This window comes from Dunckerocampus dactyliophorus, chromosome 12, assembly GCF_027744805.1.
Source record: "Dunckerocampus dactyliophorus isolate RoL2022-P2 chromosome 12, RoL_Ddac_1.1, whole genome shotgun sequence".
NCBI classification, from domain to species: domain Eukaryota; kingdom Metazoa; phylum Chordata; class Actinopteri; order Syngnathiformes; family Syngnathidae; genus Dunckerocampus; species Dunckerocampus dactyliophorus.
This window is the reverse complement of record NC_072830.1, coordinates 13,341,792-13,358,328: the sequence shown is the minus strand read 5'-3', so window position 1 is coordinate 13,358,328 and position 16,537 is coordinate 13,341,792. Positions and strand designations below refer to the sequence as shown.

The 16,537-nt window shown below is 38.6% G+C and overlaps 1 protein-coding gene across 8 annotated transcripts in view; it reads left to right on the top strand.

The window, feature by feature from the left end:
* Positions 1 to 427: 427 nt before the first annotated feature.
* Positions 428 to 16,537, top strand: part of LOC129191384 (centrosomal protein of 164 kDa-like) — a 32,113-nt gene continuing 16,003 nt past the window's right edge. For 6 of the 8 annotated variants that reach the window (XR_008573198.1, XM_054794685.1, XM_054794686.1 and 3 more), the window contains exons 1-11: positions 428 to 570; positions 853 to 966; positions 1,173 to 1,284; positions 3,027 to 3,234; positions 4,646 to 4,828; positions 5,888 to 5,995; positions 6,070 to 6,150; positions 6,951 to 7,049; positions 9,800 to 10,582; positions 12,839 to 12,892; positions 15,084 to 15,196. Coding sequence is in view for 7 of the 8 variants with exons in the window: in XM_054794685.1 (XP_054650660.1) it covers positions 888 to 966; positions 1,173 to 1,284; positions 3,027 to 3,234; positions 4,646 to 4,828; positions 5,888 to 5,995; positions 6,070 to 6,150; positions 6,951 to 7,049; positions 9,800 to 10,582; positions 12,839 to 12,892; positions 15,084 to 15,196 (1,820 nt within the window). In the remaining variant the exon portion in view is untranslated. The remainder of the gene's footprint in view (positions 571 to 852; positions 967 to 1,172; positions 1,285 to 3,026; positions 3,235 to 4,645; positions 4,829 to 5,887; positions 5,996 to 6,069; positions 6,151 to 6,950; positions 7,050 to 9,799; positions 10,583 to 12,838; positions 12,893 to 15,083; positions 15,197 to 16,537) is intronic. The other 2 variants (XM_054794684.1, XM_054794690.1) reach the window with 2 other exon arrangements.

The following is a 16,537-nucleotide window of genomic DNA, read 5'->3' as shown; positions in this document are numbered from 1 at the left end:
GCAGACTCTTAAATTGGACACAGATACTGATGCCAAATATTTATGATAAATTAATATGACATTGTTGGACCCTTGTTGTGCGTGTTTCTGCACATGCGCTCCGTGACCCGATTAACTTCAGTGACTAATATGAACAAGTCAGTAAAAGCACCCGAATTTCCCATTACTAGTGAACATCTCATGCTCTGTGTCCAGGCGGTGCGATGTTTGTTTCCACGTGAGTCTCCAAAGGTCTGTAATAATGCGAAAAGGTAGCTAGACTTATCACCAGTCGCTTTTTCGATAAAGTGTCGACAGAGGGGTCTGAATTCTCTCTAAATTTAGCCGCCAAGTGGCTTACATGGTAACACAAATGAGGAAGAATCCCAGCGTGTTGATGACGCCCTGAAAGCCTCACGCGCCTCGGCCAATCACAGTCTAGTCCTACCATCAACCGGAAACTTGGGAAGCGTCCTTAGAGATGTGGCTATTAGTGTAAGCTTTCTTATGCTGCACCTTGAAAACAAACTATGGCTACGCAGAATAGATGACAGAATCTGCAAAGACAAAGAACGGTCTCTGATTTTGAAGGTAAATTCCTTTTCTTAAACTGCTTCGCTAGCCAATACGTAGCTAAATGACGCCCAGCTAGTGTTCATTGTATCAGAGAAGCTCGTACGTAGCTGTTTTAAATCCTACGGATTTATACACTTAAGTGCTTGCGTTTAACTATAACAAGTAGTTACCCTATGTTCACATAGTAGCCTCGTAATTTTTAGTACATACCAATTTTTGGCCATTATTTAAGAATAGGCACGAGTCGGACTGGTTTTGCGTAAAATGTATTCACTATGCTATTTTGTGATTCCTTAGCAGTCTTGCATTGCTGCCTTGTGCATGCAGTAATCATGGCTGCTCCTATGCTCATTGGAAACCAGCTCATCTTGGAGGAAGACTTTGATGAAAACTATATTCCCTCGGAACAAGGTACAACTCATTTATACTCATCCTTATATTTAAACTCAAGTTTAGGAAATTGGTGGATTTACGAAGTTTATTCTCCACTGTATTACTTGCATAAACTGAGAAAGGGATACGCTGTATTGATTCGTCTTTTTTGTGATGCATTTCATTGCCTTACGGTCATACTGTCCACTTGATTATTAATTTGTAATTTCCCCACACCTCATCAGAGATTAGAAAGTATGCAAACGAGATAGGCATTGATGTTGACAACGAAGCAGACCTGATGTGGCTGGCCAAGGAGGGCATTGTTGCTCCACTTCCGCCTGAATGGAAGCCTTGGTAAGTTAGGAGATGGACTCTATTCACATATCTATATTAAGGATGTAGTTTAGACATTAATGGTTGTATGTTGACTTATTGCGTTATTTTGAGGGCACAGCAAATTATCCATACTGTACACTGATTACTTTACATTGTATCAAAGTGTGGCTTGCTTCTTCAGTGTTGTCTTACAAAGATAGCTATAAAATATTTTCAGAAATGCGAGTGGTGGATTTTAGCAGTACTTTTGAAACTGTGCTGGTGCTTTACTGGTGCTCCAACCGGTACTTAAAATAACAAAACATACACATTTTGTCCAAAAACAATGCCTTTTCTTTGTATGGAATTTTCTGACATAGAGGTTACTTCAATGTACTTTAATAATGTAATGCAATGTACAGTGCATACACTCCTGATCAAAATGTTGAGACCAGTTGAAAAATTGCAAGAATGTACATTTTGCACTGTTGGATCTTAAGGACCTTCTAAATAGAGCTTCAAAATGCAAAAAAAAAAGAAATATGAGTGAGACAAAACAAAAACATTGACTAAGCAATTTATTGCAAACAAGCATTAGGAGTGAATGAGTAATGAGTAGCTGTGCTATTTTTGTTATTCAGCTGAAAAATGGGTTTAGGCATGCTTGATGCCAGTGTTTTTCTAGGAGGTTCGTGGGAATGTTGCTGCAGGTGGTGGAGATGGCTTTACGGAGGGTATCCACTGTCTGGAACAGATGTCCATTTTTGTAAACTTCCCTTGCCATCCATCCCCAAAATGTTCTCAGTTGGATTGGGATCAGTGGAACACGCAGGATGGTCTAAAAGAGTGATCTTATTCCTCTGGAAGTAGTCCTTTGTGAAGTGCAGTGTTGTCCTTTTTGGAAAAAGCCAGTCATTACCACACAGACGAGGGCCGTCCAGTCATGAGGGATGATCCCTGCAACATCTCCACATAGCCAGCTGCTGTTTGACGCCCCTGCACCACCTGAAGCTCCATTGTCCCATTGAAGGATCATGCTGGCGCCCCCTCCACTGTGCCGTGTGGAAAACACATCTCAGGTGGGATCTCCTTGTCATGCCAGTAACGTTGGAAGCCATCAGGACCATCAAGGTTACATTTTTTTGTCATCAGAGAATAAAACTTTCTTCCACCTTTCAATGTCCCTTGTTTGGTGCTCTCCTGCAAATTCCAAATGGCCAATTTTGTGGCATTGAAGGAGACGAGGCCTTTGAAAACGTTTTTGTTCTTAAAAGCCTTCTCTGGCAGATGGCGTCTGATGGTGATTGGACATCACTTGTCACTCAAACATTACAGAAAATATTTTTTTTTTGTCTCACTCCCATTTCTTCTTTTCGCATTTTGAAGCTGTCCTTAGAACCTCCGTAAGATCCAACAGTGCAAAATGTAAATCTTTCAACTGGTTTTAAAATTTTGATCACGAACGTATTTGAAAATTGCCCCAAATGATGATCCTATTGGGGAAAGTCTGTCAGTGTATCATCTGTGCTGATATCTATCTATACGTTTACAGCAGAAAAATGTCATTTAGCATAAAACACCAAGGTATCTGTAAATGGCCCCCAAAAGTATCAAGGTAGGCCCATGGTAGTGTAGTGGTACACATGGATGACTTTCATGCAGGCAGTGTGGGAACAATTCTGACAGGATAAGTGTTAGAAAATGGATGGATGACAAAAAGATACTACATAATTAGGTCATCTTTGTTCCTTCTTTCTGCCCCCTTATGATCCTCCCTGCAGCCAGGATGTTACAGGCGACATCTACTATTACAACTTTTCTTCTGGTGAGTCCACCTGGGATCACCCCTGCGATGAACACTACCGCCTCCTGGTTGTCCAAGAACGGGAACGCAACCAGCGCATCGCCGGGGCATCAGGAGCCAAGAAAAAGAAGAAAGAGAAGAAGGAGAAAAAAGAGAAAAATAAGAAGGACTCTGCCAAAACAGGAGTGAGTGGTTATTGTGTGTGTGTATATATATTTTTTCTAGTGACTGGTGACTATTGAATACAATACAACATATAGCATAGTGCCTTCCACAAGTATTAGAACAGTGAGGCTGTAGACTGAAAACATTTGGGTTTGGCATGAAAAGATGAATATGACACCAGAGACCATCCTTTCAGCTTTTATTTCCAAGTATTTACGTCTGGATCAGAAACACAGCTTAGACTAGGGCATGTCCAAAGTCCGGCACATGGCTGTTTTTTTGAGCCCACAATACCTCATAAAAATATAATTTAACAAGAAAACTAAAAAAAAAAACCAAAAACCTAACAAGCACATGGAAAAATCAGCAGTCAGTCAAAATATTAATAATTCATATTATATATAATTATAATATAATATAAAAGTTGTAATCTAACAAGGAAAGGTGAGAGGTCGGGAGACGCTCTCTCCAGGCTGCATGCTGCAGTAGTACGAGACACAGGTTTTTGTGATCGCCGTTGAATGGCATTTATTGGCATATGCCGATCACATGCTTTTTCACGGAAATCGGCCTATTTTTGAATGGTGGCCGATTGATCGGAGCATCCGTAATTATGAGAAACAAACAAAACAAAATAAAGTAGTCAGTTTTAGAAAATTAGGCAAAATTTTATAATGAATGTTTAATAAATAAAGTCAAAATGTTATGGAAATAAAGTCATACTTTTGAAGCTCATTTAAGAAGAAAGTTAAAATATTCTGAACATTTAAAAAAACAACCCCAAAAATAAAACAATAGCAAAAAGTGATGTTGATTAAAAAAAATAGGCTTTTTCACCTATATGACAAAGCTGAGATGCGCTTTTTTTTTCTTTAAATATATATAACTTCTTATCATATCTACAGTACATGTGTTGCTTTACAAAATATCAAAGTGGCAAAGTTACATCCTTTCATTTTTCACTAAGTGGCCCTCACTGGAAAAACGTTTGGACACCCTTGGCTTAGACGATGTCACCTTTTGTTTGAAACCACCCATTTTTCATGTGAGCAAAAGTATTGGAACATGTGACTGACAGGTGTGTTTTGTTGCCCTGGTGTGTCCTATTACATTCAATCAGTAAATAGCACTGAATGCCCATGCTCGGTTACAGATTCGGTAGGCTAGGTTTTACTTGTGTCGACTGCATTTAGAGCTAAAAACAACATGAAAATCGGAGAGATGTCTGTGGGTGAAAAACTGTGAGAAGATAGAAAATGAATTAGAAACATTGCACAAACGTTGGTTATAGTCAGTACAACCAGTTGGAATGTCCTGACGAAGACGGCAAACAGGTAGACCACGGAAAACATCAGAAAAAAAGGATGACACTTAGTTTCTTGCATGTCTGTATGCTTCTGTCTTCATAAATGAGGCTCTGCCCCCTCCTAGGGTACAAGGAGTTTAGCCTTGGGGTCGTTGCCATCTCCGCTGGGAAGCCTGGCTCCTCTCAGTGGTCTGGATGCTCCTGTTCTTGGCCCAATCTCTGGGTCTGGATCTGCTTCTGCTTCTACATTTCCTCGCTCACTTGGATCCGGGGGACTGGAACCCCTCAAAACACCTGGGCCTCTAGGGGTACGGTCTTGAAACCATCTTAGTCTGTCCAACTGAGGGAATCCCCGTGGGGCCCTAGAGGTTTTCTGTGCTATATACTGTATATTGGTTACCTCATTTATATTCATGAGATGGACAAAATATTACAAATGCCTCTACAAAATATTACAAACGTATGATGCCACAGCAAACTCCAAACCTAGCTATAAACATACTTAATTAATACCACCCTGATAGTGTCAATCAAAACGGACCATCAGTTTGGACAGCATTATACAGGTACAGTGTGCAGGTGGCTTGTCTGTGTAAATCACAGGTGTCCAACTCAAGGCCCGGGGATATTTTTTTATTTTAACATTATTTCTAAAACAAAACAATATATATACACGTTCATATATATTTTAATTGTATTATTATGAATTTTACTGTAGCATTATTTAAAAAAAAAACAGTTCATATACTGTTTATTGTAATTTAAAAATAAATACTCATATATTTTAATTAATATTTTTGTTCACTTTTTAATATACTGTAGGTATTAATTTAATTAATTTATCATATTTACTTTTCTAAAAAATATTTGTGATTTAATTTATTTACCTTATTTAAATATATTTATATTATTAAAATAAATACAATTACTTAAGAAAATTGCTAAATGTATTTGTTCTCTCTTTGACAGAAAATATCTTCTTTTGTTTTTGTGAAATCCAACTTAAAATAATTGTTACAGTAGTTGTACGCTGAAATTTGCTATTGGCACATTGACTTCTTTCATTGTAAGTTTGTTGGTAAAACAACACAAAGTGAAAATGATGATTAAATGTGTCCTCATATCACTAGGCGATTATGCTTTCACAGTTACAGATGGCCCATGGTGAAAACCAATTTGACGCCCTTAGTATAAATGGAAGAAGAAAGAGCAAATGGGTTTTGTTAAACAACTGTAACGGTACATGTGGTTTTTCATACAGTGTCATTTGGACAGCAACTATTGGAGGATGCCCGGTGGGATGCACTGTGGTTATCTGTGATTGTGCAAAGAATTTACAATTTCTGTTTTGATTCGTACTCTGTCAGGGTCTCCATAGCAGCACCATTTCTAGTGTTTTAAGCAACAAGAATGAAGAAAAGGTGTATCTTACCATGCCTGGCTTTGATGATGCTGATGAAATCTTAGAAAATGAGGTACAGTACGAGTAATTAGCAGATGTTTGGAGTAGACTCCTGTGATTCTTACATTATCTTGCCATTTTTTGTAGTCAAGCCAGAGGTCTTCAGAAAGGCAACTGATGAACCTCCATCTGGACCTGGATGAACTCAGAGGGGGCATACAATACGAGGTACATGGAGCGATCGCCTTAGAATAGGGGTGTCCAACTACTTAATGGCTTGCAGCACATTCTAAAATATAAAAAAAAACAGCAAAAATGGAAAAATCATAAATTTTACAAAAATAACATTGGAAAAATGTCATTTTAGTAGCATAAAGTTGCAATATACATTTTTTTAGAAGTCATTATGATAAACAAAACAATGAATGAAGTTGTAATTTGGAAAATCAGTTTACAGAAAAAGTTATAATTTAACAATAATAAAGCCAAACTATTATGGGAATAAAGTCATAATTAAGATACAAGAAGAAAGTTGTAATAGTTGGTATAAGGAAAAAAATGTCATTTTAGTAGCATAGAAAGTAGTTATTTTTTAAGTCATATGAAAAACAAAGTTGTAAAGTTGTTGTTTTGTCTGGAAAATTAGGTCGGGGGGGAAAAGTCATTATGACAGTAAAGTCAAAATATTAAGGAAATAAACTCATCATATTACGAGAAGAAAATTTACGAATATCATTTATGAGGAAAGTTGAAATATTTGGAAAATTAACAAAAATGTGGGGGGAAAAAAAGAAAGAAGATCGAAGTTGATATTAATAACAGGCTTTTTCACCTATAAGACAAAGCTGAGTTGCAGTTTTTTCTTGAAATATATGTAACTTTTTAGCATATCTACATGTATACACTGTTTTGATCGTGCCTTTTAATTGCAATTTTTTAATATTCTTGAGTTGTTTGATATTTTTAACTAAGCCTTAGTGAACGGTTGCTTTTGGTTGTGCTCTTGTGCATGCATGTTCATGGGTCAGGAGAGTGAAGCTAGTGCTGCAGCTCAGGCAGAAGAAAGAACTGAGCCAGAAATGCAGGACATTTCTGGAGGCCACAGCCCTGAGCCACAGTCCCCACAGGTACACATACATGCACACAAATACCTGATTGTTTTTCTGTGCGTTTTCATGCTTGCTGTTCATATTTCATTTCAAATGTAAGCTCTGTTTCTGTTCTTTGCATATACAGCAATCCCTCGTTTATACGTGGGTAATTTGTTCCACACCCAACTATGATAAGTGAATTTCTGCCAAGTAGGATTCCTTCTTCATAAATGGAATATTTTTGCATTTAAGGCATAGAAAACCTGTTTACGATCTTCGAAATATGTTTTTTTTTAAAATAATATTACTGTAGGTAATGGAGTGTAAAGTTAACTATAGGGGTGTTATTTCATGCCTAGAGGGCTCTAATTATGTTAAAAAGCGTATTTAGAAGGTCGTAAACAGGTTTTTATGGTCTAACTACAAAAATATTAAATTTATAAATAAGGAATCTTACTTTACTGAAATTCACTTGTCACGTTCGGGTCTGGAACCATTTAAAAGCCATAAACAAGGGATGATTGGGATGATGAATCTAATTAATCCATTCCAGAAAAATTTTGAATACAAAACACAAATTTATAGTTTTACATGCAGAACATAATCAAAATACATGCACATGATGAATAAAAGGGATAAATTAACATTTAAGGTTACTTTTACCTTCACTGAAGATGCCAAAGACATGACGTGGCAGTGAGATCAACACGGACACCACCTTACTGTTTTGCCATGAGTTATTTTTTAGAGTTCAGTAGTGTTTCTCCCCTCAAGTCGCTGCTTGGCTTATTGATCACGGCTGCAAAATAAGCCAAGATGGATCCAAAGAAAGTTGCAAGTGGCAGAAATTTTATAAAGAAGGTGAGAAACACTGTTGAATTCAAGAAATAACTCCTAGCAAAACAGGAAGGTGGTGTCCGTGTTGATCGCCCTAATCATAATCATAATCATGTCTTCAGTGAAGATAAAAGTAACCTTAAATGTTCATTTATCCATTTCATTCATCATTTATATGCACTTAAAATTGTTAAAACTATGAAAATGTTTTGTCTTAACATTTTTGAGACTTTTGAGAAGAGAAAATAATTTATACATTTTTGATCCACAAGCATGTCATTTGTCTACATTTTTCATGTGTGCTGACTCTTTGTGGTCATGTAAAGCTTCATCTGTCAGCCCTACATGTCAAGATAACAATGATGCCAATATTAACTGCATGGGTGTTAATAGGCCTGCCACGATAATGAATAAATCAATTAACCGCACAATAAATAAAAACAAACATCGATAATTTTGCCGGCCTCGATATATTGACATGTGCATGCATGTTTGTTTTCCTCCTCTCTCTCTACCAAGCAGGCTGGATGACAAGAGGGTTCACTCTGTGCATCTATCTCAACACCTGGCTGTGTTAGTTCTATAGTGGAATGAGCCCTCAGTCATTCAGTCCCATTGTCCCAGTGTGGAGAGGCGGGGCACTAGCTAGCTCTGGTTGTCATGTGCTCGAGGATTGAATACTTTTTTGGTTAATGTTGTGTTTAAAACACGATCTGATTTTAAATTAAACATGGCAAATCGTCATGTTGTGACATGAAAAAGTTTGTGACAAATGAAATGAATTAGACATGCACCGATACCGATTACTTTCTGCTTTTCAAAACTGATATGATACCAATAACCGATAACTTTTTTTTTCAATATGTACTTTTTAAATTTACATTTACAGTAACTGTAGTTTGTTCACACGTGGAGGTAAAGAAGGATTCAAGCAAATTTGGATTTCACCAACTATACCTGTTGATTTGTCCTAATCAAATATCATGACATACAACCACATCACTACTATGAGAAGAATCGTAATATAGAGCGCAGGGAGCCACCTGCTGTGGCCCAGCAAAGTGCACTATATTGGGACAGATGCTCCGAACAGCCAGTGTGCCACTATGGAGGTCAGGAAAATCGGAGTATAGAGAGGGAGGAGCCACCACAGCATGGGTAATCTTGCCTCACTGGAGCGTTTTTAAAGTTATCCGTTATCTGAGCTGTTTTTAATGTTATCGGATTTATTGGTATGATGTCATAATTGCCTCATACCGGCTCAATAAGTATTGTGCACTCCTAAAATAAATCATACAAAAATGGTGGAACTTACATTTCAGCTACCGTGATTCCCGAAGAGTAACGCCTCATCAAAACATGTACTTTGACCAAACTCCGATACGCCTCATTAAACGTAAACACAGAATTCCACACAGAAGTGTATATGCAAATGAGCTGACATGTGCATAGACACAGTATTGAGTATTTCTGGATTCTTTCTCTGTTTTTTGGTCAATATTCAGACAATAACGAAAGTGACACTGTTTCAAAATCATAGTGTTCATGATACATGTTACATTTCGGTTTTCTACTGATGTGTTTTTTTCTAATCAATACACTTTGGAGAACTATTGTTTTACATCATGTTTCTGTGTGCGTTTAAATGATTTTATTTAAAAGCCCTTGACATTCCAATTACAATGTTAAATAGTCTTGAGAAAGTAAAGTTTATTGTTTTTGACATGGTGATTATGCCATATCATTACATTCTTGAAAAAAGCTCTCAAAATAATGTTGCCAATAATATCGTTTATCGGCAATAATTTGTAGGACAATTATCATCCACCAAAACTTATCGTGACAGGCCTGGGTGTTAAAATGACTTGTCTTTGTCTTGCTTTCCTCACCACCCCCCTCCAACCTTTCTATCACACGTGTGCTTGGATGGATTCTTTCCCTCCTGCTAGGACTCTTTAAGGGGCTGCCAACGACGCCTGTCTCCCCTCGCAGACCCAAGCCGCCTCAGTGACAGTGTGAATAGCAGACCAGATGGTTTGGAGGAGAAAGGAGAGGTGCAAGATAAAGTTGAAGATGAAGACGATGAATTAGACGTGAAAAGCACAGACATGGGGACGGGGGAAGCTGGTGATACTCACAAAGAGCAGGGGGGCATTGAAATGACTCTAGACAATGAGCAACAGGAACGTGGTGACGGTGAGGATGAAATGAAAGGCAAAGGAGATGATGGAGGAGAGGAATACACAGACAATCTGGAGCATATCCACACTGAAAACAGTGTTGGAGATGCAGATGGCAGAGCTGAGAAAGTGAATTTTCAACAAGAGATCTTTGACAGAAAGGAAAATGTGGACTCTGCAGAGGCAGTTATGGAGGAAGAAGACGTGCTGGAGGAAAAGGAAGGCAATGGTCAGGTTGAGGATTGCTTCAGTAATGGCATTGATACAAAAGATGGAAGGGACAAAGAGCAAGAGGACGAGAAAAGCATAGATGATCAAAGTGGGAAAGATGGAAGAGAGGAAGAGGATGGTGGGAGTCAGGCGGATTTGGAGCAATGCTCCCTCAGCCACAGGAAAGTAACAGAGGATGAAGAGGAGAGTTGCAGTGACAGGAGAGAAACAGATATGGAGAGAAAAGAGTTAGTCGCTGAATCAGATGCATCTCAGAGCGAGGAGGAGGTTGTGGAGGTTTTGGAGATGGAAAGCGCTAACCCTAACCACCTTCCTGCAGAGGTAGGGTTTGCTGTTATGTAATTGTGTGCTGCGTGCTCACACTCCCATATTGTTGCTAGCCTACCCTTGCCGGGTACCTGCTTCTTCACTGGAAGCATGACGTGCATATTCCCCAAACTCAACTTTTTTTTTAATTTTGCCCATTATCAACAATCCTTATGTGAGATATGAACACACGTCTTTCTGTTTTATGTTCTAAATATATAAAATCAGCTAGAAAAGAGGCAGCTAATTAATGTAAGTAATGGGACGCACATATTCCACCTCCAAAAACCTCCAACAAGGTTTTATGATTTTATACGTGTGTTGAGACGTGTGTTCCTGTCTCATATAAGGATTGTAAATCATAGGCAAAATTAAAAAAAAAAAAAAAAAAAAAAAGAAGCACTTTTCCTTTAGGAGCACAAAGTCCTCATTTGTATGACTGCTTCTAAGTCCATGCTTGATGTATGTGTTAATGTGGTATACTGTATATTGCAGGGGTTCTCAAACTTATCGGGACGCCTTTCAAGGACCCCTTTATCTATCCATCCATTTTCTATGCCACTTGTCCTCACTAGGGTTGTGGGGGTATGCTGGAGACTATCCCATCTGACTAATCCTTTATATGATTATTTTATTTATACTCACACACAGTATATTATATGACGCAAAATGGCCAGGGATTACTGTATACTGTGTGTGTGTGTGTGTGTGTGTGTGTGTGTGTGTGTGTGTGTGTGTGTGTGTGTGTGTGTGTGTGTATATGCATATACACCCCTGATCAAAATCTTAAGACCAGTTGAAAAATTGCTCGAATTTGCATTTTGCACATTTGGATCTTAATGAGATTTTAAGTAGAGCTACAATATGCAAAAACAAGAAGGGGGAGTGAGGCAAAAAGCACTTTGAAAAATATGCATATTTAAGCACATTTTACATATTTTTTGGCATTTTCAAGCTCAAAAATGGCTAAATGTATAAGTATAAGGCATTCAGAACACACACAAATACGTTGTGCTGATATGTACTGTAGTATTCTACACTGGTCACTAGATGTCAGTAATGTTACTGTAATGTTGGGTGACACACACAAGCGCAATGTTTGATCGTAACTTTTATTTCAGCTTTGAAAGATCTCACAACAGACACAATAATCCCTAACACGGGCTACTTTTGCGACCGTAACCAAGCTAAAACTCAAATCTGAACCCTCGACATCTCTTCCCGTCCACCCCTCATTCATCTCCCCCTAGCACAGGAATACTTATGTCTTTATTATGTGTGTTATCTTGGGTAATAGGAGTGTAAAGATGACTATAGGGGTGTTATTTAATGACTAGATATGTTAATGGTAATGTTAATATTTTGTGGCATCACTCAATCACTGTTTTTGATTGTAAACAGGTTTTCTATGCTCGATGAAAATATTCCATTTATAAAGAAGGAATCCTACTTTGCTGGAATTCACTTATCACGGTCGGGTCTGGAACCAATGGGTGATAAATGAGGGTTTACTGTACCTATTGTGTCACAGAGTTTTAAATTCAGTAACACTAACCCTACTGGGTGGCGCCGGAGGTAGAGCAGGTCGTCCAGATTTCGGTTTGATCCTCTCTCCCTCCACCCAGACACTGTTGTGTCCCTCGGCAACGCACTTCACCCACCTTGCTCCCAGTGCTGTCTACACTGGTGTATGAATGTGAATGAATGTTTGGTGGTGGTCGCAGAGGCTGCCACGTTTCCATCAGTCCACTCCAAAGCAGCTATGGCTACAGATGTACTGTCGATTACCACCAGTGTGTGACAGAGGAGTGAATAAATAATGGGTTCACTTCACTTTGGGTACCTTGTAAAAAGGCACTACATAAAAGCAATACATTATTATTATTATTATTATTATTATTAATGTGAGAGTTATTTGCATGTGGTTACGCACTTTAACGGTACACCATTACTTAATTTATTGCCAAAACGCCCACTCTAAGGCTTGCAGACCCCTTGGCTTCCCAGGGCCTCAGTTTGAGAATCCCTGATATATTACACGATTAAAATTTTCTGTCATTACCTTGTTTTTTTTTTTTACTTGCATTTGAGTCCACTTTCTGCTTTATCTGTGTTTTGTTTGCACTGTAGCACCATAGCATTAGACGCTTGGTATGGCTTCTGGGGATATTGCGGTTGTGTTTGTTTGACAGCAACACTATGTCAACATCTGCATACATTTCTTACCTGGTGTCTTGTTCTTGAAGTGATGGCACATGTATCTAATTACAGAACTCTGAAGCCTGTGATGATATGAAGGAGAGTTCATCCTCCATCAATGTCAAGGTACTGTGATCATTAAATGTGGCTTCTGTCCTTAATTCACTTAAATATTTACAGCATTTACCTCCATCGAGAAGGTCATTTTACCATAATCTTGTTTCAGTGTGCCTCTCAATAAGATACAGCAGATCGCGGTTAGCGTACGCCCTGGTTAGTGTCCGCCCTGGTTAGTGTCCGCCCTGGTTAGTGTTTTTTTCTTTTAACTGTCGAAAATTTATGAGTGAACATGTGGAGGAAAAAAAAAAGAACATTTAAGCTTACTTTTACCTTAATTGAAGGCGTGATCATCGGGATCGGCTGCCGATCCTCTGTATTTGTGAAGATCGGATAATATCGGCGAGATTGGGCCATTGTTCGTAACTCTGAGCTACACTCCAACATGGTAGGTGCAGTAATGCGCTTCAAAGCTGGTTGCCACTCGACTCGCGCCACCTGCAAGAAGGAGAAAACACAACACCACCATGCCAACATGTCCGCCGTTTACCGTGGTGCAGTTAGTTTCACGTTGGACGTTGGATATTTGGCTCCATAGCTACAGCAGTAGTTCCTCCTCACTGTGCCCGGACTGCTGCGTCATGGTGTACGGAGCTCACATGGGAAGTGCCACTCTAACTGCTGGTTGCTTATAGTAGGGACCGCACAAACACTACTAAACACGTCAAAACGGCGGCTAAAAACCTTGGAAACTCCTCTGTTACGGAGCGCGAATGGAAGCTACCGGGGTTTGCTTAGTTGAGCTAGTGCAGGTTTGTGTGTGCGTGTGTTTGCGCAACTCAGACTGGATGAGTATATTTTCACTGTGTTGTGTTTTACTGCTTTAATGTAAGGACTATTTTACAACGCCCACTGACAACGTGTAGTTCTGAGTGGGGGGGGGAAAAAAACGAGAGGCACGTTTATTCCGGCAGCCAGCGTGTATCAACCGTCATTTGCCATTCTCAACACAAACAATTCTGGCATTCAAAATAAGAGCGCTCTTTGTGTCATTTGTCTAACTGTGTAAACTAAATAAGGGTGTCATTAAAATATCTTACATTAATAACGCGATTGGAATTACATATGTGACTACATCTTCCTTACTCACAAGCATGGGCATTACAGTTTGTTGAAGATTTTGTAGCAACATGTGCTGAGGCTGACATCCTATTAGAAAAGTTAGCTAAGCTACATCCATTTCTCAATTACTGGACAAAATGTGCCAATGATGTATTGCATCAATAAATGTAAGGAATTTTGCATTTTATTCACAAACCAAAATCGCACACACTCTATGCTGGTAAAATAAGTGGAAAAGGTAAAAAAAAAACTGCATGTGAAAACATTTAAATGGAAAAAAAAGAATTTTGGGGAAAAAATGTCATATGTTCTAAATCACACCACAAATTGATCTATAACCATGTCAAATGATTAGTCCTACCCTAAAAGAATTTTGCACACCCATTTTTTCCAATTTTACCTTTGATTAGGTACCTGACTCACAGAGGTTTGTTACAAAAGCCAAACAAAAAAGTAAATTCAACAAAACTTTGGTTGCATTATTTTTAATGCTTTAAAGAGCTACAGTATTTTCACAACCATATTCAATTCAACAAATTCATGTTTGTAACAAAAGCTTTTTATTATTGAAATCGGATGGGATCGGAGGCCAAAAAATATGGATCGGAACATCTCTAATTGTAAAACTGTAAAAACTTTTGTGTTAACATTTTTAACATATAACATCTTATGGGAAACATTGATTAGTTCAGAGTACATTTCAGCCTTCTGTGACGGATTCATGGCACTAACCAAGGTTCCACTGTACTGTACAGTCCTGCACTGGATGAGCGGGAGAAAATGAATGACACTAACAAATATTCAACTTTAGAGACTGCTCAAGGAGAGCAGAAGTGTAACATGAATTATCTGTAGATACTACCTCAATACCAGTAGTGACAGAACCAACAGCAAATGTAAAACTGGAGAAAAGATAATGCAGAGAAATGGTATGTGGCCACTATTACTTTTTATGGTGGTTATGGTGGTGGTTGTTGTTTTCTTGTTGTCTCTTGTGCTATTTTTAACAATTTACTTTGTTACTAGTTACTAGTATTGTAACTACAATAACTAGTGTAACTACAATACGAGTGGTTCAGAGACTTGGAAGAGATAACATATTTATTCTCTGTACTAAAAGCTATTTTGTTCTGAAAAGGTTTTGGACCTTAACGATACATCTGACGCCATCTGTCCCCCGGACAACAACGCTGATGGAGAAGATGTGGAGGATGAGATGGGAAAGTATACAAAGACGGAGGCTGCAAAGAGGTTTGTCCCTTTGCTCGTTCATGGTTATATTTCTGCAGGATACAATTCAGACCTGAGCACTTTGGTTTCTGTTGTGTGCCGACCCTATTTACAGTAATCCCTCCTTTATGGCGGTTAATTGAATTTCCGCAAAATAGGATTCCTGTTTACCACCTTGTAAATATGTTTTTAATATTGTTAGAGCCCCCTAGACATGGAATAACACCCCTCATTAAACCCCATTACTGACACTTAGTGACCATTGTAGAACACTACACTCCTGATACAAATCTTAGACCAGTTATAAAAAATTGCAACAATGTACATTTTGCACTGTTGGATCTTAAGGAGGTTCTTAGTAGAGCTTCAAAATACAAAAAGAAGAAAGTGAGTAAAGCAATTTATTGCAAATAAGCATTCAAATGAAGTAGGCTGTTCATCAGCTGATCAAAAGTTTAAGACCTAGGATCATGATGGTGCCCCCTCCACTGTGCCGTGTGGAAAACATCTCCGGTGGGATCTTCTTGTCATGCCAGTAACGTTGGAAGCCATCAGGACCGTCAAGGTTACATTTTTTCTCATCAGAGAATAAAATTCTCTTCCACCTTTCAATGTCCCATGTTTGGTGCTCTCCTGCAAATTCCGATTTGCCAGTTTTGTGGCGTTGAAGGTGACGAGGCCTTTGAAGTCCTTTTTTCTTAAAAGCCTTCTCTGGCAGATGGCGTCTGATGGTTGTAGGACTGCACTCGGCACCAGTAACAACCATTCATTTGGGCCGAGGATGGTCTTGTGTCTTGACAGACAGCCAACTGGATCCTCCGGCTCAGGACCGGTGAAATGTTTTTGGGTCTACCACTTGACTTTTTTGTTTCATGACTAGCTGTTCCAAAGGATGATTGAAGAAGTTTCAAATGACTGTCTGACTGCGTCCGACCGAGGCCTTGCTTATGCAGCTCAACAATCCCACCGCATTCAAAGAGCTGGTATCCCGAAGTAGAAAGCTGCATTACGAGCATGCGCTCCTTAACACATTTGTGGCAATTTCAAGGATTTTGTGCAACGGGAGTCAATATTTTCTCAACCAAAAGATTTGATCAGGAGTGTACATATCATCACAATGTGTTTCACTGCGTCTTCTGAATGCCTGTATACATTTAGGCATTTTGTGCTTGAAAATGCTTAATTTAAGCAAAAAAGAATTAAAATTTACTTAAATATACATGTTTTTTGACTAATAGGAAGCCGGATTGAACCATGAAACAACACGATTTATTTATTCATATATTTTTGAACCGTGATAGGTACGCGCCAAAATTCGAAGTGAAAAGTGGCGCGAGATTACTTTATTGTGAATTTTTAGGT